The 23,719-nt window shown below is 41.5% G+C and overlaps 1 protein-coding gene across 1 annotated transcript in view; it reads left to right on the top strand.

Annotated features, from left to right (window-relative positions):
* BRSK2 (BR serine/threonine kinase 2) overlaps positions 1-23,719 on the top strand; it is a gene marked incomplete at both ends in the record, with an annotated part of 331,243 nt that overhangs the window by 262,694 nt on the left and 44,830 nt on the right. Inside the window, 4 exons of the mRNA XM_082485191.1 lie at positions 7,887-7,918; positions 13,384-13,548; positions 14,281-14,378; positions 20,224-20,374. Coding sequence (XP_082341317.1) covers positions 7,887-7,918; positions 13,384-13,548; positions 14,281-14,378; positions 20,224-20,374 — 446 coding nt within the window. The remainder of the gene's footprint in view (positions 1-7,886; positions 7,919-13,383; positions 13,549-14,280; positions 14,379-20,223; positions 20,375-23,719) is intronic.

Genomic DNA, 23,719 nt, shown 5'->3' with positions numbered 1-23,719 from the left:
TGTTATTTGAAGCTTTGCTATTAAACAGAGTATGCTTTTCTTACATTTCTGACAAAAGCTATATCTTCTCACTTCATGACACGCAACCTGCATTATATTCTATCCTGCTATGCTCTGCATTATCCTCTAGCAGCCTTCAGAGCAAGTGTCTTCTAGTCTGCTCTTTCATCTTGTGGTCCTGAGAACCGTTAGGCCCATAGTGTCGAGCTCCTTGGCACTCAGCACTGAGTCGTTGCATCTAGGATACATCTCATCACTACAACAGAGACCCTGCAAGGGTGAGCACTGTGTAGTGATTGTATCCTTCATTAACACTGGGTTAATGTTTTGGGGAATTAAAAAAAATTAGCAATTAAAATCATTTTGGAAAGCAGGATTGCCTGCTTGTCAGTGGAGGCTTCTGCCTTTGTGGGTACATTGCCCTTGTAAATCCTATTGTCAGGCTCTGGTGATGATTTTATACAGATTTACTAAGCTCACAGATTCTGAGTGGGAGTATGTATAAAGAAATGTAAATTTAAAACTCCTCCTGGTTCTTCAGTCTGCTAAAATATTTATAAATAAACTCTCAGATCAGCGCTTGGCCTCTCTGCTGAGATTGCTAACAACAGCATCAGTCTGCGCCAGCTGTGATGGTGCTGTTGGGATGCAGACACCTGTCTGGTAAGAAGTGAACTGAAACTCCCTCCACAACTGTCTTTACAGTATTACCTGACAGCTGCAGCTGGTTTGTTTTTTTTTTTTTCATTCATTACAAAACCAGCTCATGATCTATTTGGTGACGTAGGTGAAAAGTTCTTCATGCTATTACTAGTATCCCTACTTCTGCAAACCCAGCAGCCATCCCAGTTGCAGTACATAAGTAGCACTGATTGGAAAAAAAATAACACAAATATTAGGCACTTTAAAAAGCCTTTTTAAAACAGATTTTTAAAGAAAGAAAGACTATTTTTCCAGGTATTTTTATGGAAAGAACACTGCTGAGGTTAGGGTTGAACCCTGAGACAAAGAGACAGCTGTTCTTCAGCACTAAGGAAGTTACCAAAGTTCCTCTCTAGCTTAGTTTCTTTTCTGTAATGTAAACATAACAGTTTTCCTGTTGGCTTTGTTTTTTTCTCTCAAAGATCTTAGTGCTGATGGTCTGAGTATGCCAGGGAGCAGATCATCAGACGTTAGATCTTCAAATTGTTCTGACTGAGTTTTGCCATAGAGCATAGTCCCTAAATGTTTTGAATTGTGCAGTACAGCAGAGAATGTATACATGTAAGAGAGAAAACAATTAAGGTAAATCAAGGTCCCAGAGTGACACCACCACCCCCTCCCTTTTCTTGATCAAAATGAAGCTCTTATTTCCTCAGGGAGGAAAAAAACCAGATCAGATAGTTATTGACAAGCACTAACCAGTGAATTGTGAATAAGAATTTGAAATAAAACATTCAAAAGCTGAGAGCTGGGAGGAAAAAAGGATAGCTCTTTGTTATTAGCTGCAATCTTATTTTCATTATTTTAGGGTCTCTCCATTTGCTGTCCCTGCTGCTGTCACACTTCCCTTTCTGTGCTGTTAGCATGTCGGTTGCCTACATTGCCAAGCAGAAGGGAGCTCTTTGTTTACTGCGCAGGAGCTGGGAATATGTGGTTCATTTTGAGGAGAGATCTGAATTCTATTTTAACTGTGTCCTGTGAAAAAGGGTATAAATATGGGTTTATTTGGAAGCCTCTATTCCTAGAAAATATCTCACTTGAATCAATTTGATATTTATACAAGGATCTGAGGCTTGGGTACAATAAGTACAGATGTAGCTGTTACCATTCCTGATCATTTGCTCAATATCTCATTGGTGAATTCAGCAGAAAAATATAGTGAAATGTAAGGTCATTAGAATTTTTTTCTTTCATTTTTGCCTTCCCCTCTCTGCTTTGTTCCTTTTCTTTGATTTGTATCTCTTTTCCTTTTCATCCAACTGCATTTCCCTCCCTGCAGTAATTGCCATCTCACAGCACACCCACACCTTCCCCAGTCCATCTGTTAAAATGATCAACAAAAACAGAACTAGCATTCGCGTTTAACTGTCATCATTCGGCTTCAGTGTTAGAGCCTGAGAGGACTAATGGAGAGGAGGGTGATCAGAATTATCGTTGCTTGCCCTTTCCCGCCTTAAGAAATAGGCATTACCTTTCTTTGTATATGATTCATTTATGGAAAGAAGTCTTTATGATGTGTCAGTAGAATATTGTTCAAACTCACCATATATTACATAGCCTCAAGTATGGTTAGTCGTACGTCATTGACCACTCTCCTTTACGGGGCCTGTTTTACTAAACATGCTTTAAAATAAAAGAATCCATGTTTTTCTTTCAGTGGACTGCAAAAATTGATCCTAGCTGCTGGTCATGATGCTTCTGACAACCTGTGTTCAGGAAAGATGAAATCAAACAAAGAATGATTGTTAAGATGGTCAGCATTTGAGAAAGTCTGTCTGAATAGCACAGACTAAACCAGCTCCACTTAGTCTACACAAGTGATGTCTAAGAAAGGTTGTACTGGTTGTCTGCATATGCATTAGAGGTAATTACTAGGGAGAGAATCACAGAATCATAGAATCATAGAATGGTTTAGGTTGGAAAGGACCTTGAAGATCATCAAGTTCCAACCCCCCGGCCATAGGCAGGGACACCTCCCACTAGACCAGGTTGCCCAAGGCCATGTCCAGCCTGGCCTTGAACACCTCCAGGGATGGGGCCTCAACAACTTCTCTGGGCAACCTGTTCCAGTGCCTCACCACCCTCAAGGTGAAAAATTTCTTCCTAATGTTTAATCTGAACCTGCCCTCTTCCAGTTTAAAGCCATTCCCCCTTGTCCTATCACTACATGCCCTTGCAAAAAGTCCTTCCCCAGCTCTCCTGGAGGCCCCCTTTAGGTACTGGAAGGCCGCAATAAGGTGTCCCCAGAGCCTTCTCTTCTCCAGGCTGAACAGCCCCATCTCTCTCAGCTTCTCCTCATAGGAGAGGTGCTCTAACCCTCAGATCATCCTCATGGCCCTCCTCTGGACATGCTCCAGCAGGTCCATGTCCTTCTTATGTTGGGGGCTCCAGAGCTGGATGCAGTACTCCAGGTGGGGTCTCACGAGAGTGGAGTAGAGGGGCAGAATCACCTCTCTTGACCTGCTGGCCACATTTCTTTTGATGCAGCCCAGGATACGGTTGGCCTTCTGGGCTGTGATTGCACATTGCTGGCTCATGTTGAACTTCCTGTCAGTCAACACCCCCCGGTCCTTCTCCTCAGGGCTGCTCTCCAGCCATTCCCCACCAAGCTTGTATTTGTGCTTGGGATTGCCCCGACCCAGATGTAAGAGAATGATTATTTAAACTCAAGGAAGATACTGGCACAAAAACAAATGTATGTCAAATGGCCTTAAATTAAAGTAGGCTAGAAATTAGAAGAAGCCTTTTAGCTATATTAGTGGGGTTCTGGGACAGCTTTCTAGTAGGAGTGGTGTCAGGAGGGAAAAGTGAACTAGTTTTAAGTTTGAGAAGGTTTACAGAAGAGAATGAGTGCTCTCGGTGCCTGCAGTACTGCAGGATGAGGTTTCTTCTAGTTACGTGCTCTTCAGAAAGTGGATGTTTTTCCCTTGGAGGTTTCAAATGATTCAGCATTTCTACAGCAAAGAATTACAGCTCCTGTAGTGGAATCCATTTGCATTCTCAGCTTATATTTTCTTCTACAGAAACACAAGGGCGAAGGGGGGAGAATAAGGAGCTTTTGATCCACTTTCCTTTTAAAGTTGGATGATCATTATCGAAACTTTGTCTGTAGAGCAAGGCGGATCAGAGCAGATATTGCAGAATAAGCTATTCTGATAAAGCTGTTATTGTTCCAGTGTTGACATGTTATTCCAGAGTAGAATGACTTGTCTTCTGTGCTTGGTGTCCACACATAGTCTGAAATACCAGTCCCTGAATATTATCCAACTTAAATTACACACATTTTCAGAATCTCCTCTCTGCTCTCTGTTTGATTTTGTTTTTTCTTGGGTCTAATGTATGCTAATGATGGACCACAGCATGTAAAGAATGTTAAAAAAATGAACAATGGAAAACACACCCTGATTCCTTCTTAATTTTTCTAAAAGGTCTTACGGTAAAGTGCCTATCACATCATTTAAATTATCTCACTTCACCACCTGTAGAATGGAGGTAATTGTCCAAGTGATGTATTTAGGCTGTAAGCTTTTAGCTGCCAAAGGCCTATTCATGCACTGTGCACGTAGCACAGTGATACCTTGCCCTTGTCAAGGTCCCTGGAGGCTGCTGTAGTACGGCTGCTACTACTGACACAGAAATGGTTTTACCAGTGCTGTTTGCACTTCCAGCTTGAATCCTTTGGTCAGGAAAAGCCTCTGTCTTGACATTATACAGTAGGTTTAAAGCTCAGACTAGAGGATCTTCTGAATGAAGAAGATTCATCTGAGGCGTAGGTCGATTTAGCGCACAGATGGGTTTGAGGCTGTTCCCATTCTGGACAGGGAAGTTTGAAATTTGACATGAGTTCAAGCCCAGAAGCCCTCATCCATAGCCACAGACTTTGAGAAAGTTTTTCTTCAGGTCAGAACTTTTTAGCTTGGCAACTGCTCTGCTGAGATCAGTGCCGAGGATGTAGACAGCGCTGTCTTGTTTTCCATCTGCCTGTCTGTCTCCATCTGTTGTTCCCTGTCTTAGAATTCAGATGTAAGCTCCTTGGGGGAGGAGACTTCTTTTTCTGATGAGCTTGTACAGCTCTGTATCTCTCCTGTGAGTGAGGCTCCTAGATGCTACTTCATTATACAAGTTCAATATATATTGGAAGTATTTTTATGTAAAACCATGATAAAGGAATTCCTCCTCTCCTTCCATTTCAGCATTTTAGCTTGCAGAAGTCTCTCCTCTGCCTGTACATGTGCAATGGATCTGAACATGTTTTGTTGGTTCAGAGATGATGTCATGAGACAATTGCCTGCGGTGGCTAGGAGATATTAGGAAGCAGCATTTTTACAACTTCCATAAAATGGCATTAAATTTGGCAAACTCATGTGCAAACGGCTAGAAGAACCCTCTGGGAAGGGCTGTTAAATGCCTTCATCACTTAAGTGCATTTAAACGTTGTGTTTAAATGAAGGCAGGAGGAGTGAAATTAGCTCCCACTGTGTATCTCCCTCCCTTGCATTGATTGTGAAAAGCGTACAGACTTCTCCTTGTCAAAACCAGTTGCCCTCCCATAACCCTCCTGTCACTTTAAAGCAGATGAAAAGCAACAAAGCATTAATTAATTACCTTTAAAAAAGCAGTGAAGATGTTGGCAGCAGCAAGCATACTTGTAATAACATTTCAATGCAATTACGTTTGAATCGGAATAGAAATTGGGTTCGTAGAATACTTTTCATATCTGGGATATCCCAGCGTACTTCACAGCGATGATTTTGATGTGGATTGAATGGCAGATGTGTAGGTAAACAGCAGCCACGAGAGCTCTCATGCACCTTCGAATGTATATCAAGGTGCTACAGGGCTTCTCTTTCAGTAAAATGCTGTTGGTTCGTTAGCTTGAAGGGGATTGATCTGCAGTGACGGGCAGAAGGATTTCACTTTGACATCTTCTTTGAAGGAGCCCAGAGGTTCTGTGACTAAGACATGAACTGGTGACCCACCTTTCTTCCCCCTCTCTGGCTCAGAAAACGAAGTGCTGCTGTCTGCTTTGCCGTGGCGTTTCTGCATATCACAGGCACAAAAGAACAATGTGACCCATGGAGACAGAAAATGCAGCAGGAAAAGCAAGCATGAAAGAGGCTTGGACATCGCTTAGCTGTATCATCTGCGTCTTGTCTGAAATCATTAATGTCTCTAATCCTCCATGTGGTCTATGTGAAAATAATGAGTAGATATGCATCTCAGAGGGTAGGTTTACCAAGTACACTTTACCAAGCACACTTGGTAAAAAAAAGTACACTTGGTAAAGTCCTTACGGTCCTTAGCAGATCCTCATGGTACTATGGACCTGATAAGTAATCATGCTAAAATGCTGTCCCATGGAAACTGTACAAAGTAGACTCTTCTTACATTCTGTGTTTGTACCTCAGGAGGAAGAGGACGGTGTCTCCAGGCTGTTACGGGAACACCCATTATGTATATCTTATCTCCATGAGTTAAGGTGGTCAGGGGAGATGGCAGTGTGTCAGGAATACTCCAGCTTTCTCTTAATGGTGCGGGGATGAAATGACTACGTAATGCAAGGGGAATTGTGATGAAGGGGAATTCTTGTGGCAGAGCTGAGACCACAGCCGGAATCTGTGCGAGTCTGCCTGGGCCCGTGGATGTGTGCGCTGGGGGGCATTGGTGCAGCCTGGCACCTGGGCTGGTTAGACGACAGCTACATATGCGAGTACCAACTGCACCTCTGACTGCAGTGACGATACAGTCTTCGTTTTAACGGAGGCTGTTTGTCTCTCATACTGATCCCTCCAGCCTCCTGTCGTGCTGTCCTAAGCTGCATTCCCTTGTTTCTTTGTTTTCAGGAAAAGCCCTGTCTCACTTAAAAAATGATCTCATATAGAGCCGACCTCATATCTTGCTGGTTTCCCAGGCACAGAGCTGTTGTTCCACAGCACAGAGGTCTCTGATTCCTTGCTCTCTGTAGCAAACACCTACTTTCTATCATCTCTGAGATTTTGTTGTTTGTCCATTCCTCTCTTTTTTCTTTTTTTTTCTCTCTGATTCTCATTATTTGGGAATTGAAGTGGAAAGTAATAAGAACAGGACAGCTGTCTCCGTTCTTCCTGACCAGTTTAATGGGTCTGTGATTTCATCTTATAGCTGTAAGCACTTGAGTTTCCTTCCAGCTCTCCCCTGCCTCTCACCTGCGTGTTGCACAAATGCAAGCCTGTGTGCAGTGAGTGTGTATTGTTCTGTATGTACAAAGTTGCTTCATAATGAGGAATATGAGAAATATTGTCTGCATAGCATTTATGAAAAGTTCTACCATGATGATGCTTAAAAAAAAAAAAAAAAAGCCAAACAGATTAGGAAGGTTCTGCTGTAAGTATGTTGTATGGAGAGTTTGTTCTCTCTACTATTAAAAGTTTCTCTTGGAAAAAGGGTGTTACTTTCTTTTCCCCATACTTGTGGAAAACATGGTCATCATGTAACATTTGCTGGGATCTGCCTTACATAGGTGGACAAGGCCACTGTTCAGCTTTGATCAGTCCTTCATTACATAGTAAAATGCTCATGTGTGAAACAGGAAAGAGGGAAGTAAAAGAAATTTGCAGTCTGGTGTTCAGGTACTGGAACAATAAATGGTATTATTTTGACATAGAACCTTACTCTACTTGGTCTTTAGATTTTAATGACAAATGTGAGGCCAATCAAGAATGGGTCCTGGCAGAAGGTCATGTCCTACATGCACAATTTATTTTGTTTATTCACATTATTTATTTGAACCTGTTTCGTTTCCTCCTATCTGTCTCTCTTTTTCCAAAACAAAACTAGAAATGAACTTTAGGTGCAAAGAATCAGCTATTATGCCCATACAGAAAGGAGCAGTTTGTTAGCTTTGGTTAGGTTGTAGAGGGCTTAGGAAGGGAAAAACTTAAATTGCCAAAACACTTGCCTGTGAAGCCTTGTACTTATGCATTTTCCTGGGATTTGCTCCTGGCTGATTCCTTATGTCCAGAATTATAGTCTCATTTCCAGTGGGCTGTGTGAGGATGAACATACTCTTTATGCAGTTCCTGTTCTTTGCACAGATCCATATCTGGAATGTTGGACTTACTTGAATAAGCCTTGAATAAGGATGTCTTATGGAGTTACCTTTTCTGGATTACAGCACTAATTCCTTGTTTTCTTATCTTTTACAGCTAGAACATATTCAGAAACACATATGGTATATGTAAGTACCACTTTTTTAAAAGTACCCTTTTGCATGCATTCATTATTGGTTCTGTTACAGAAGGTTATATTCTAGACATCCCTGAAGAGAGATACTGGAGTTTGAAAGCAGCTTTCACACAGGTGGAGAAAGGGGCAGAGGACAGAAAGGCTTCTAGTATTTTGGGTTTTTTTCCCTTTGCTACTCATGTAACTTCATCTCTCTATATATATCAAGCCAGGAACTTTTTATATGCTGGCTAACAATTGTTTGAAATAGGACGTCCAGTTCAGCGACATGCTGTGTTAAAAAGATACCCGCAAGTGATCTGCAAAAAAAACCCCAACTAACAGCCATATTTAGTTTGCTATCCAAGTGCTGCAGACAATCCCTTCTAATACCTTCTTCACAAGAAAGCTTTCGTTTGTTCCTTCTTGTCAGCTTGGCTTTTCTCTGAAGTAGAAACAAAAATGATGATATTGATAAGTAAGCACCTGTGAGCAAGAGCTTTTCTGTCTCATAATCCCTACTCCTTCTTCACAGCAAGCTAAGAGGCTGCTTCTGACCTTGTAACCTGTTGATGTGAGAGTAGTTCTGTGACTTGATTAAAAGCAGCAGTCTTGACAGTGAAACAGGAGGTCTGTGAGAAAAGTACCCGCCTGTCTAGTGGTTTGGGGATAGGGAAGATTGATGGCTCTTAAAAGTGACCTTGCACTTTGTCTAGCCTTAATAGTATTTCAAGAAATTTAAGTAAGTCACTTTTTTTTTTATACTGATGATAACCTAATCAAACTAAGGAGAATACTTCACATATTAAACAAGGAAATGATGCTTTGATACATGCTTTTTGGGGTCAGCATAGCTACAGGTTCCCCAGGTGGGTGATAAGGAAAGTCTCGTCTTCGTAATCCTATCATTGCTCTTGGGAAATACTTGAGAATGATATGAACTGATATTTAAGCCTGTCACCAGGAGAAAACAAAAAAAGAGGACCTTGGTTTTGATTTTTGTTTTCTTTTATTCTATCTTGTGGACAATGTTCACTTCTGGATTTCTCTGACTTTGATAGGACCTGAGGGCATTCAACAGTTTGTTGAATAACATGTTTTTTTCTTAGTTCACCTGAAATGGTGGCAGCACTCTCTCTGCCCATGGCTTTTTCATGGTCTCTACAGTTACCAGTTAACACGGCACCTTTTTAAACCAAAGAAGGACTGGAGTGTTGTTTGCTTCAGGTATTTGGTTTTTTAAACCCGCATGGATAAATGTAGGAGAAATGGAGGGGGGAAATCTCTAATTGTAATTTCTGAAATAACCCTCATATAATGTCTCACTAGAAATTCCAGAAGTAAATGCTGTTTACATCAGCTGATCCCCTCTGTTTCTTCACGGAATGAAATCATCTGACTTTCTCTGTGCTTTGATTAGAAATATAATAGGGAAAAAAATGAAATGTCATTGATCGCTTATATTATTATTCTAATCCCCCTCAAGATTTTTGCCTGGAAGTTTTCAGAAGACTGTTGTCCCAGGTTCATATGCACAATTGGGCAGGTGTTATTTCATTACTTTATTCTAGATTTACAATTTGAAGATTTATTTTCTTTGCAGACATAAGCGTTTGAAAATTGTCATGTACTTCTCGATGAAGGTCAGACTCTGATGATTGACACAGCAAACAGTTTTTTACCCCAATAAAAATAGCATCTGAGGCTATTTTCAGAAGTAGAAACTGAGTTTTGCAAGAGCAGGTCTCCCCTAGACTCCCAGTGTAGTCAATGCAGAGAGAGAAAGGCTCTTGCGGAAGTCTGGTCAGATTGCCTAGAATAAAATTTCTACTCAAAACAGCTTTTTTAATGAGTTTGTTTTTCATTTTCTCTATACTGGCCATGGATTGACCTAAGGAGATTAACCTCCTTTGGCTAAATTTAGTCTACGAATAACCCTGCCACCTCCAAAACTCAACTACTTTCATCTGGAGTGTCTCACAGCCTCTTTGCATTAATTTTGCCTGGAAATATTGATGCTGACAGAGAAGGAGCGGTTACAAGTGGTTTTTTTACTCTGTGCCTCTTTTGCTCGCATCCTTAATTTTTTCTTTATTGCATGTAACACTACTATTCTATGTAAAATCTTCATGCTTTGTCATATGTAGGTTACTGACCTGAAAGTCGCACTTAGAACATATAAGTGATTTCACTTAATTCTTCAAATAAACATTAAGACTACTGTAAAACTGAGGAAAAGATTTAATTGCAGACTAGGCAGACAGAGAAAGAGGTCTTGAAAGTTGAAATCGTGATTCACAAGCCTAAAAAAAGGAAAAAAGGAACGAAAGAGAAACCTTTCATCACCAACCTCCAGTTCTTCGTGCTCTCCCACCCAAATTAATTCAGTGAGGTTTTTTAAGCCTTTTTAATTGAAATCATTTATTTTTACCTCAAGTGCAGGTTATCATAAATCAGCAACTAAACAACAGTTATTTTCGCATTTTTTTAATAAAGCAAGAGGGCAAATAAAATTAGCTATTATGGTAAATACGTACTCCTCTAACACTGAGTTATTGTCCTAATTGTGAAGGTACCAAATTTACTAAAATCAGAAAACAAATAACTGTACCGGTTCTGCTTTGCACTGATGCAAATGTGCATCTTGGTGAGATTCACGAGGGAATTTCATGGAGAGACTGAAAAAGTCCGCCCTGCTCTGGAATTGCAGCCATTGTATGCACCGATCCTCACAAAAGAGGATGGGTTTTAAAGCAGCAATTACATTCATGGGAGCCTTTAAAAAATATATGTGATTTGCAGTATTCATTGTGTGACATTGTTTGATGTCTATGTGGGCTGAAATGCAACAAATTTGTCACTCTCTGCTAGACTGAGAATGGAACAGGCAATACAGTCATGCCAATCACAGCCCAGACCCGGTGATTTTCATTTCCTGAAGCGCTGAATTGCGTTGCCAAATGACGAAGTGCCACTTTGCAGATTTTGCTTGTACCTGATGAGGAGGTGTGAAAATTCCTGACTATGTCTGAGGCTGACCAGGTGCAGGGCATAAGGAAAAGCCACTTTTCAGTGCACTGAAGATGGCAAGCTGTGCTCTCTCGAACTGGCTCCCACGGTGATGGATATAAAAGAAGCTTGCAAGTGATATTCTCCTATAGACTGGGGCAACTTGTAAGAAACGCAGATTTTCTGGAAATTTTCAAAACCAATAATTATTTCTAATCTCTTTAAATTATCTTAAGGACATCTGCTTGTAACGTAATGAATGATTAATTAAGTCAATACTTTTTAAAAGTGAACTTCAGATCATTAAAAACCAAAACCACTCAGCTGCTGTTCAAAGCTCCATCCTGCAAGAATTTATCTCAATGACAAGGTCATCACTAGCTTTAAGGTTATGATCTAATCATTGCTTATTACTTGATGAGAGCTAGATTCTGATCCTAAGAGGTAGGAGTAGCTACCTTTTAAAGACAGGGCACTCAAGGAATAAGATTTTTCTTTAGTTGAACAAGGATTTTTGAATCTAGCCCTTAGATTCAGGACAATGGTGTCATTGCAGATGACGTAGACACTTCTGCGAGACTCCAGGGAGGCGTCAGAAGCTGTGTTTTAGTGGTTTGACACACAAGAATGAAGCCCAAGGAGCAGATTCTGTCTCTGTCCTGTATATTCTGCTTCCAGTCCCCTAAACTGAATGAAACCGAGCAGGATATGTGTGAGCACTCAGTGTAAGAGAAATGGGATCTGACCCATGTTGTCATGACCCATGTAACACACACCAGAGTCTGACTCCATGACATGTGTCCAGGAAGGGCTGAGCACATTTTCACTGCTTCAAGAGAAGATAAAGTGAAGATTTCCAAGGAGTCTTTCTGCAAGTGATGTTCCACAAACATGGTTAACAGAGCAGATGCCTCACAACTGCATTTCAACTTGCTTAAAAATAAAATGCAAGTAGCACCTGGCAATCCCTTGTGCTTAAGGTATAGCATGTAACTGTCCTGTCCCAGCATCAGACCCCTGGCTGCAATGACTTAGTATTGCCTTCTTATATTGGAGGAGATAATCTGCATTGGCTCTCTTTTTGGTGCACTAGCCGAGACTAGCTCATGTGTATGATCCTACCAGAGTTGCTTTCTAACCTACCCAAGAAAAATTAGGTGCATTTGAATCGGAGCTCCTTTTTCTGTGTAGATAGCTCACGTCTTAGCCCAGAGCATTTTAAGTTGTGTAAGTTCACAAGTCGTGTTCACCTTATTTATGCCATCATCAAAACGAAGAACCTCTTGCCCAATCACCGCCTCATAACCAGCAAACACTGACATCTGGTGCAGTTTAAATATTCCTAATTCCTGTTGCCCACCCTGGGAGCCTGGACCCAACAGTCACACATTTATATCACATGAAGGAAAGGGAGGACCTCACCCACAAAGTAGGAAAACCTCAACATCACACAAAGCATCCATTAAGAAATAGCAAAGGTTCAGGGTAGACGGTTTCTCCAACCAAAATACCACCACCGCCAAACCCACCCCTTTGGGTGGATAGAGTTTACATAAATTGCTCACTGCCTACCTAAACAAAATCAAAGGATATTCAGAGTGCCCGCAATATATATCATTCAGTCAGTTATAGATACCCTGACACCTTGGCCTGTTTCTTACAGTCAGGGTCTTTAATTGCAATGAATAATCAATATTTCCTGAGTGTAGTGAATGGGATGAGATAATTATGCAGGAAGCCTGTGTTAACTACTTTTAAGAGAGTAATATGCTCTACTGCTAATGGTGTATTCCTAGGTCTGCCACTGACCTGGAGCATCAGGCTTGGGCCACGATTTCAGATTCGCATGTCTGAAGAAAAGCAGAGATTGTTGTATTTGGGCGTGTATATAAACAGCCTGATTTCCTCAAAACCCCTTTAAAGTGTATCAAGTGGAGACTGGAACACTGAGGTCTCTTAATCACGTTGGAAGCTTTAAAGAAAGGAACTGCTGCAATGCCAGTTGTAATCAGGATTGGCGAAAAACAGTGACTGTTTATTCTTTGAAAGAGAATCATTCAGCTCGCGCTTTTCAGCCTGATAGCCTGAGGTCTGACCTGCTGATGAGACAGCATCTCTAAAACCACGTAGTGTTTTATAAATGTTTGGCATTAGGATGCTGAACAGCTGTTTAAATTATGAGGGCACTGGTAAGTGAAGTTCCTACTGCCTTTCTAACTGAATGCAGACATTTCTCATTAAAGACCCAAATCCACAAGGTGCTGGTCACTCTCAGCCTTCACAGCGGTTTCTTCTGAAAAGAATATCTGTCTGGTTGTGAGCTCTGGTCTCTCAGTGGGAATTTAACAAGCTATTTCCATCTGTTGCTGCAGGCTGTGTTTCAGAGTACAAGTTCATTTGTGACTCATGTTTCTTTTCTCTCCTTCTTTCCCTGCCCCCTTTCTCTCTCTCGTCTTCTTTCCTCTGCAGAGGGGGTAAGAACGAGCCAGAACCAGAGCAACCAATCCCTCGAAAGGTGCAGATTCGTTCTCTCCCTTCCTTGGAGGATATTGATCCAGACGTGTTAGATAGCATGCACTCGTTAGGCTGCTTCCGTGACCGAAACAAACTCTTACAGGACTTGTTGTCGGAAGAGTAAGCACTTGCTCAGTCTTAATATCAGTTGGGTGTCCATGGGCTGGGATGCTTATGAACCTGGGGAGAGGTAGAGATCACTTCGCTATGTATCGCGCTGTGAGGGACCAGTAGCAACTTCTCACCCTTTGGCTGCTTATTTGTTAGTGAGGTGTTGGGAGCAAGCACCCAGCCTTTCTTTTACCATGTGTCAGAAACTCACAGAGTGACCAGGGAAGGAGGCATGGTGCTGTCTCTTCCCTTTGCTGCCAGGCAAAGTCACTTCATGGAAAGATGGGCCGTGCAGTCCAAACGGGGAGATATCATTGCTCTTATTTGTGTTGGATATGCTTTTGTTGGCAAATTTTTATTTATTTTAAGCTTACACCTGAGAGATGGTGTATTTCCTGAGGTGTTAAGAGAGAAACGTAGTGGAAAGAGAACTCAGAGGCTCAGGAGACCTGTCTTGCTGCCACCCTTGGTTTGGACTTCCTGTGGACACGTTACCTCGTCTGTCCTGTGCCTCTGTTTTGTGTGTGTAACATGGGAATCATATTTCCTTTTCTCACTAGCTGCTTGTTGGAGACAGCAAGATTCTCAAAAGCTTTGTTGGTCGTGTATCTAGCTGGCAGGTACATGACCATTTGCAGCTTATTTAGAATAACTGTAGCTGTTTGTTCACTGAGAAGGGTTTATCTACATGTTGATGTTTTTCTCTCTTCAGATTTAAAGATTTTTCTTCTTTCTTTTCAGAGAAAACCAAGAGAAAATGATTTATTTTCTTCTGCTTGACCGGAAGGAGAGGTATCCTAGTCATGAAGATGAGGATCTTCCCCCTAGAAATGAAATAGGTACTACAGATATGAACTCTATCACCATGAACCCATCTCAATTAGTTCCTCTTCACTTTTTTTTTTTTTTAAATATATACCCAAATCCTAGCATTACTGTTACCATCCCACTGAAATGGTGTACAGCATAGGTGAGAACACTCAGTGTGAGGCAGGCAGGTCTATTCTGTGATTAAACTCAAGGCTTAATTTTTCAGGACATGTCTGTCTCACAGTGTGGAAACATCCAAGTTGGTCTTGAACCAGATCTTAAAAAATATAATGTGAACCCACGAGCTGGATCTATGCAAGCAGATGAGGTTTAGAAGCAGTGTAGTTCAGTGGCAGAATTTTCTAATTACTAATCTACATGCAGCATTGCAGAAATTCTGCTTCTGGGCTTGAGCTAGTAAGACTGTGTAGCATTGCATCCCAGTGGAGTTATGTATGTACACATTCTCTTTTCTGTAGATAAATATATACACCGTTGAAAGTATGAATGATATTACATACCTGTCTATAGTATGTACATCTTAGACTATCTTAAAAAGATTTTTAAAGCTTAATATGCAGTAGGATTCTATATCCTGTAAAGCTCTGGTGATACCACTTTATTCCTACAAGAATTGTTCATTGGTATTTTAGGGTACTGCTGATTGCCAAGGACTTCACTGATCTAGACAACAGGAAAAATGCTTCCCTGAGGAACTAACTGTATAAGTGACTCCTGCCGTGCAGAGTGACAAAAGTTTAACAATAAAGGATTAGTCACCTCTATCAATGACCTGAAATAGCATTTTTACTTAGTGGTGTTGTGATTTTCATAGAATCATACAATGGTTTAGGTTGGAAAGGACCTTGAAGATCATCGAGTTCCAACCCCCCTGCCATAGGCAGGGACACCTCCCACTAGACCAGGTTGCCCAAGGCCACGTCTGGCCTGGCCTTGAACACCTCCGGGGATGGGGCCTCAACAACCTCTCTGGGCAACCTGTTCCAATGCCTTACCACCCTCAAGGTGAAAAATTTCTTCCTAATGTTTAATCTGAACCTGCCCCCTTCCATATTAAAGCCATTCCCCCTCGTCCTATCACTACATGCCCTAGCAAAAAGTCCTTCCCCAGCTCTCCTGGAGGCCCCCTTTAGGTACTGGAAGGTTGCATTAAGATCTCCCCGGAGCCTTCTCTTCTCCAGGCTGAACAGCCCCAACTCTCTCAGCCTGTTCTCATAGGAGAGGTGCTCTAGCCCTCAGATCACCCTCATGGCTCTCCTCTGGACATGCTCCAGCAGGTCCATGTCCTTCTTATGTTGGGGACTCCAGAGCTGGATGCAGTACTCTGGGTGGGGTCTCACGAGAGTGGAGTAGAGGGGCAGAATCACCTCTCTTGACCTGCTGGCCACATTTCTTTTGATGCAGCCCAGGATACGGTTGGCCTTCTGGGCTGCGATCACACATTGCTGGCTCATGTTGAGCTTCTTGTCAGTCAACACCCCCCGGTCCTTCTCCTCAGGGCTGCTCTCCAGCCATTCTCCGCTCAGCCTGTATTTGTGCTTGGAATTGCCCTGACCCAGATGTAGGACCTTGCACTTGGCCTTCGAAGGCTAGAATTGAAGTACTCTTTATTTTCACTGGAAAGCCTGGAATCTCGCAAGCCTACAGGGCAGTGGTATATTGAACTTTAAGTTTGTTAATACTCTGTTGAATTATTACCTTATCCAAGTTCCAGCCTCCAAGCCCTATAATTTTGCAGGGAAATCTCTTCTATGGGAGAAGAGATGGAAATCTTAGTCAACACAGTAATTTTTAAACTGTTACCTGGATGGACCTGCAGAGAGCATGTTAGCAGGGATCCTGATGAAGATGAGTAGATGTGCTAGCTGCAGGTCCTGTGGTCAAAAGCCCCTTGGTCTGTGCAGTTTGTCATCTAGCACTTTAGTAATCAGCTTTTGACTCAAACAGATTATCCTGTAATGTAAGGACACCAACATCTTGTTTTAGAAATGCTTTTGTCATAAGAAAAGAAGCAAGGTGACTCTAGTATCTTCATATCCAGCATGTCAGTGAATACGTAGCTGTGCCCTAAATACATCATATATCGCTCTTCCACGTGCCAAAGTGTTTTCGTGGTTTGAACTGCAATATTATGCTTTACTCTTGTATTTTTTTTGCACAAGGAGTGAAAATGTTCCCCACCAGGGAAACACTACTCTGAGTATATCATTGTGCCTCATCAGCACATTTTAGACTCTTTGAGCATTATTCTTTGCGTGTTTGCAAGTTGTATTTCCCCTTCCACAAGGGGTTTCCACCTCCTCTGTTCACACCAGTATCTCTGAGAACATGGGGCAAAGTTTAATTGAAAACAATCATGCTTCTGATTAATATCTCATTATTAGCCATTAGCAATGGCCTTGCACAAACAAAGAGGAGCGAAGAAAAAATAACAGATTTAATAGTAGCAGCTTAAAGAAACCACATTCATGAGAGTTGTGCATTGCCTGAGCTCTTGCCAAAAAGAAAAAAAAAAGTGCATCTCAGAGTATTTTGCTTTTTCCTCTTTCTTCACATGTTAGGTCTCAGAAGGGATGGATGCAACTAAAAACATGGCCAGCTCAGACTAACACTCTCTTCTGGTGTCCCTTTTCTATGTTTCAGCTATATAAAGCTTTCTGAAAGGGTCAGGGAAGGGCTACCTTCACCATCTTTCAAGTCCAGCTCCATTTTCTTTACCTGAAAACATAGAAATGAGAAACTTCTCAGTAAAATGAATGAATGTCAACTGATGTCTCCTTGAGGAAAATGTTTTTGTGGGGTCGAGTTTCTTAATAAAACAGAGGACAAGAGATTGGGCCAGAATAGCCATATAGGATATAGGTGCTTCATCCAAGTTGAACCTTTATTTCCCGCTTTCCAGATCAATGCCTTTATAATTGGATCATTACCTATACAATTCTCTCTTCCTCTGTAAAAATCCTTAGGAATGGCTTCACTTTTCTGATACGAAATAAAATGAAAATGCATCCCCAAAATTATCACAGGTCCAGACTGGGACTTAATTATTTTCCCATATGATATACTTCCAGAGGGTCAAGAAGAGAAGGACAAACACCGGAGGTTCTCCTGGTTTTAATTCATGTGCTTCTGCAAAATCTTCTACTGCTTTTATCCAACACCACTTTAGTCTTTATGGCAGGATGGCTGTGTAATTAACTATTTCTATAGTATCTTTAGACTTGACAATGACGACAGACTGAGTACCCTGTCATTTCTTACTCAGACTCTTTTAAGAAATATGTACAATACTTGCTACCCTCAACCATGTATGGTGTAGAATTGTAGCCAGTTTTAAAGCTCAGCCAAAGTCATGCGAACTTCTGGATGTATTTTTCATCACATCTTTGTGCTTTGTGAATTGCTGTTGTTGATTTTATTGGTGTGTTTCACCACCCGCTCTTTTTGCTTAGTCTCTCTCTTTGATAGTTTAAAATATAGATTGGATATCAGTATCTCCCAGCATCTTAAGCAACAAGGACTGATATAAAAGAACCATTTAACTTGTTAGCAATATCCTTCTCCTCCTTAATTGTTTTGTTGATTCCTTCATGTTCCCTCTGGCTACTGTCCTTTTCTCAAGCCTTCTCTTTCTGAGGGCTGTACAAAACACTGTTATTCCAGTCTTTAGCTAATTCCGCATTAAATTTCTTCTTACCTCTCTTTTAATTTCCAACTTATATTTGGCCTGTCACTTTTTAAAGTGTCACTCTGCTGAATTTCCATTTGCTTGTCTTCTGTTTTGAACATGCTTGGATCAAATTGCCTTTTAAAATATCTGTTCATAAAATTGTTTTCTTGCCTTTTCCCATCTTTCGTCTTTAGACTCTATTCTTAACTAACATTGATGCAGTCTGAGCTTACTCATCTCCATTCCTTTGACATTAACTGCCTTCTTCATCTTCCTCCTTCCTTCTTTTTCCTTTCTTTTAAACTGCAGTCTTCCCCCTTCCTTTCTAATGTCTGGTATCCCTCTGCAAAACTTGTATCAACTCTCTGTTGTTGATACCAAACATAATTAAATTGTCATGATGTGTGTTACTTGGCTCTAGTCATACTTCTGATACCAGCAGTTGTCCTGTGGGATAAATCCTTTCTCATTCTTTGAACTTGTTTGAAGAAGCAGGAGTTTGAAATGTCTAAAGCTTGTCCCAGATTACTTTTGACCACTTATGTGTGTGCAGCTGAAGTCACCGAGTATAACTGCTTTATTAGGTTTATCTCCCTTTGTTTTTCGCTTAACTTTATGCACTGTATATCTTTCTTAATTTGGAGGTCATCACCCCTACTAGTATTTTATGCTACCTTTTTATTACTGGATGTAGTTTGAAATGGAATGAGATAGAACTTCTTTTTTTCTAATTAATTTTTAATAGGAAAATTATTACTATTAATACAAAGAATATTTTAGTTGTATAGTAGTGGGGTCAGTTGTTATCACTACCCCATTTGCGTTTGAGCCATCTTTGCTCATACTCTTTTTTTCAAGAATAAGACCTGCCTTAAAGGGATTTTGTTCTAAAAAACATGATGTGAGAGAGAGAACAAGCAAGTAGATGGGCGGCATGAGGAGGGCCGGATAATACAAATAATACCATCAGACTAGGCAGTAGAGGTAGAATTGTCAAATGCAATATTACTGATTTTACAAAGGAATCCTGGCAGGGGAAGAAGCCTTAGGGGCTGGGCACTGTGAGCTTCTTTCTAACTTTTTTTTACAGGTCGTCACCCTCCACTAAATTTAAAAACGTGGCTATAAATAGAGGCAGGGAACTGAAATAGCCCAACCAAAGAAAAGAAAATCCTTCTGTATTTTTTTTCTGCCTTCCTTCTGTTTACTGTTTTGATGCCATGAGAGATGCTGGTAATAAAACATCTCAACAGGTCTGCATTTGGTTCCCTGCTTCACCGTGGAGGTGTGTATGGTTACCTAGTCACCTAGGAGCACTTTATGCAGTGCAGTTTGGTATCTAAAGACTCTTTTCAGAGCAATTTAGGTGCTCCTCAGAACCTCCGTAAATGTTTGTCAGCACCTTTAGGAATGGATTGCCTTTAAATATCTCATTTTTATACCTCAGTTTTCACTCTGCAAAGTGAAAGTAGCACTTCAATACCTCATAGAAATGTTGCACAATAAAAAGCGTAAAGCACTTCAGTTACTATAGCAGTAAAAGCTGTATGATGACCTCTGAGATAAATTTTAGTAGCTCTCATTGGAGATTCATCTCAGGTAGACAAGTATGTTTAATTTGTAATGCTGAAGGAGGAAAAATATAAAGCAGCAGGGGAAAACTGAAATCTAATCTTAAAGATGCAAAAAAAAAAAGTGTATGTATTCAGAGGTGGATGCAATTCTGAGTTGAGAGTGTACTCATGTCTCTGTGTCACATTTAATCTAGCTAGCAGGGACATCGAAGGCAAGCTCTAGCAACCCGAGTACATATACAGGATCCCTAGATGGCTTGTACTCTGGCTAACAGCTTGTGCTATAGCCCATGCTGTCATCTTGTTATTACTGTTATCAGCTTTGTAAGGTAATTTCTGTAAGCTGTGCTATAGTTGTACCTTTATTTTACAGTGCTTGTACATTCAGGGCAGTAGCAGGGCTCTTTCTCTCTGTAGACGGATTGCAAGTTTTGTCTTAATGTTTGCAAATTTGGAAGAAGGGAGAGAGTGCAAATGTTCATCTCCATCATGAAGATACCTGTCTCTGCAGGGGAGGTGTAAGAGTAGATTGTTGAGAGAGGATTTTAACCAACCTGTTTGAGGTAAGTCACAGCCGAATTCAGCTGACAGCATTTTCTTTTCGTAAAGATCCCCCCAGGAAGCGTGTGGACTCCCCAATGCTGAACAGGCATGGGAAGCGGCGGCCAGAAAGGAAGTCGATGGAGGTTCTCAGTGTTACAGATGGCGGCTCCCCAGTCCCTGCTCGCAGAGCTATTGAAATGGCACAACATGGACAGAGGTGGGTCTCTCCTTTACCCAGGAGTCCTGCCTGTCTGGGTTTGCTACCCACTTTTGTGTTATACATACAAAGCAGCTGTGGAGCTTTTCTGTTCACACCAGCACTCATGACAACTTCCAAGCACATTTGCAACATGATCTGGCAGCCAGCAGCGCTTATGCACACAGGACCAGAAGTCCTGCCAAGGGCTCAAGGGTTCTGTTCACTTGCAACTATTGCTCAGGAAACCACCACGTCCTCTGGGCAAGATTCACCTCACCTCTTTTTAATTGTTGAGAACCTAGGCATTCAGTCTAAGCTTGTGATACAGGCCGTCACTCTAGGCAATGGGGACAGATGAGGGCTTTGGAAGGTCTCAGATACATACGTCCTCTGTTCCAACAATCTTAGATGGGATAAATTACCCTCTGGTTGTTCCTCTCTGCCTCCATAGCCTACAACAGGAATCTAGATGACTATCTTGCATTAGATGCCTAGCTTTTGCACACCCAAAGTTAAATGAGATGAACCCCGCCCTCCATGTCATCAGAGCAACTGGAATCTGGAAAGCCCTGTCCAGGCATCTGTAGGTGCCTCTAAAATGTGCTGTTGGAGCCAGCGTGCATCTGACCCACATAAATTACCACATACCTGTAAAGTGATGGAATATGTATAATTGTGCTTCTTTTCTATCAAAGATAGTGTTAGTCTTGTGGAGAAACAGCTGAGGAAAATGGTGTCTCCTCAAGGCAGGTTCTGGGAGAGTAAGTGAACTGTGGAAGTTCACTTACGTGAACCATGGAAGTTGCTTCCTCAGTCCCTATGACTAGCCTAAGGGAAGCACGTGCATTTGGATTCACACTTGTATAGATCAGTCAATATGAAAGAACACTTCACATATATGTATGCTGATGATGCTGTAACTTCTGTTTCAGCTTTATGACATGGTTTTTTTGTTCAGCTGTTAAGATCTGCTCAAAAAGAGCCTGCTGTGCCCAGAAACTCCCTTTGCTGACGGAAAACTGGGTGAAGAACATGAAATAATTCCATATCCAGAGGCCCTTAGAATTGCTGGAAAGTTTTGCTGGCAACTGTTACGGTTCTGTCTACAGTGAGGAAAAAGTGGCAATTTCCAGAATCTGCTATGACTTATTTCAGACTGGATATGTGGCCTTGAGATACACTGCCATAACGATTTTTCAATGTAGTGTAGGTTGGAAGCCTGTCTTGAATATGTGGTTTGCTTTGATGTGAGGTCTGGGTGAAGGAAGCGTTCAGGCCAGTGTGTGCTCAGTGTTCCTCATAGACCTCAAAGTGACCAGGATGGACACAACACCGACAAACAGTTGCTCACTCCTTATTCAGCTTGCAGTGTTTAATCTGCTAACTGGTAGATGCATGGGCCATGAAGCTCCCAGAGCCAGACAGAAGTGAATCACTTTCCCCCACCCCAAGGCTGCCTGCGAGTCGCAGTACTCTGCAGCTGTTTACAGTAAGTGTCCAACTGGGTGGAACAAATAGGAGGTATCAGATCAATCCCAAAGTTTTCTGAGACCTGAAACCTTCTCTTCCAGCTCTCAGCTTTGACTTTGGATTCAAAAGTCTGAAGAGGCAAAGCTGTATCTTGCTATCCAAAGTATTTCTTTTGCTTTTAAATGTCTCACTCAGTTCTGCACATGAAGAAACAATTGAAGTCAAAAGGTCTGAGATGAGTTCAGAGCAGGGACATATCCAGGCTATGTATCAGTAAAGAAAGGCTTTGGCTTAAAGAGGAAGTGAAACCTGCCAGGCACAAAAGAGGTACAGGGCAATGCATACCACAACTCAGGGCTGGACATAAAGGTGTGAATAAGGGTGGAGAAAGGGATGTAATAACACCATGATTGATGACGGTGGGCTTGGTAGTGCTTGTTTTTGAAGGGGTTAAAGGGAAGATGTTATTTTACTCCCATGTGTGAGCTTCCATAATTCACACCATCCACATCACAGATGACAACAGCACATTTTGTGTTGCTGGCAGCACAGTCGTTTATAACGTGAACTGGCTTCATTAACGAACACCACTGCATGGGGATTGTCTGGGGACGATGCATTGCTGATGGGGCACCATCTGTCAGAGCAGTCGGTAACAAAATGACAAGTGCCTTCCACCAAAAGTGGAGGATTTTTAATGGCTAGTCGCATGTTATATTCCATGAAATGGCCCACTGACAGTGGATTTTACAGCAGTAGGGCTTAGATCCTAGAAGTAGATGCTATTTTAAGAATTACAGTTTCTGATCTCAACAGATGACTATGCAGTGCTTTTATCCTACGATACTTGGAAGACATGGAGGTGGACCATGGAAAGAGGTCTCCTGTTCAGGCACAAATGACTTGTATAAACATCCAGAGACACACAACCATTGCTTCTTTCTTGAGCTGGCAGAGATACTCTTCTAACCAGTGGGCAGAACATACCCATATGCTTTGTGATTTAGTCCTATTGTCCTCTTTCCCAGTAGAAAACAGATGTTTGCTTGCACAAAGGGGATTTATGTTATAACCTCTGGTTTATGTGTCTGTGTGATGAACTGTGCTTTTGGTAACCATGTGGGGACCCTACAAGTGTCTGGTCTTGGCTTGTTTAAGGGCATATCTTTCCACTGTGATTTGAAACCTGGCAGCCTTCAGCCCGACAGTCTGAGATAGTATTAAGTGAAAAACATAGTGCTTCAGTGACTTAGTTTAGGATAATGGGGGAGAGGAACTCAGCACAAAAGCTTACAGACTCCTTGAAATTCTTGTGCTGACCTCTCCAAGGGTTCTCCATTGGGTCTTTGTATATGGCAGAGTATGTATGCACAAACACCAGCCACCCTAAAGCTGGTGACTAAGTTTTGTTAATTCTTGGTTTTCCTTGCTAGTTGTCAATTATACAGGTTCATAATTACATCTTAATTGCTTCTGCTATTGTATCCACACCTCTCAGACTATCTGGTATTTCATTGAAATGTCAAAAGAAAAGAGGTAGGTTCTGAGCTTAGTTTAACACTGGCTAATTTGTCCCTTGTGCCAAAATCACACAGACTAGGAAGAATTCCATGGGAGCTAGAAACCCTCGGAGATATGCCAGAAATTTTCAGCAGCTCTGCTGTGAGAGTCCAAAAACTGTTCTAAAATGGGCTTCATTAACTATTCATTTTCCTCTGGTTATTGAAGTGGATAGCTTGCATGAAAGATCAGCTAACATTAGGAAGCAGTGTTCTGTGAAACAGTGAAGCATGTTACCAGTGAAACATTGCTCCTTTAGCAAAGCACAGGGAATTTTGCTTGTAAGCTTCAGGGATTCAGACCCAAGATGATAAAGAAGCGCATTTCTCTGTA

This window comes from Vanellus vanellus, assembly GCF_965231255.1.
Source record: "Vanellus vanellus genome assembly, chromosome: 6".
In the NCBI taxonomy this organism is placed as follows: Eukaryota; Metazoa; Chordata; class Aves; order Charadriiformes; family Charadriidae; genus Vanellus; species Vanellus vanellus.
This window is presented reverse-complemented; position numbering and strand designations above follow the sequence as displayed.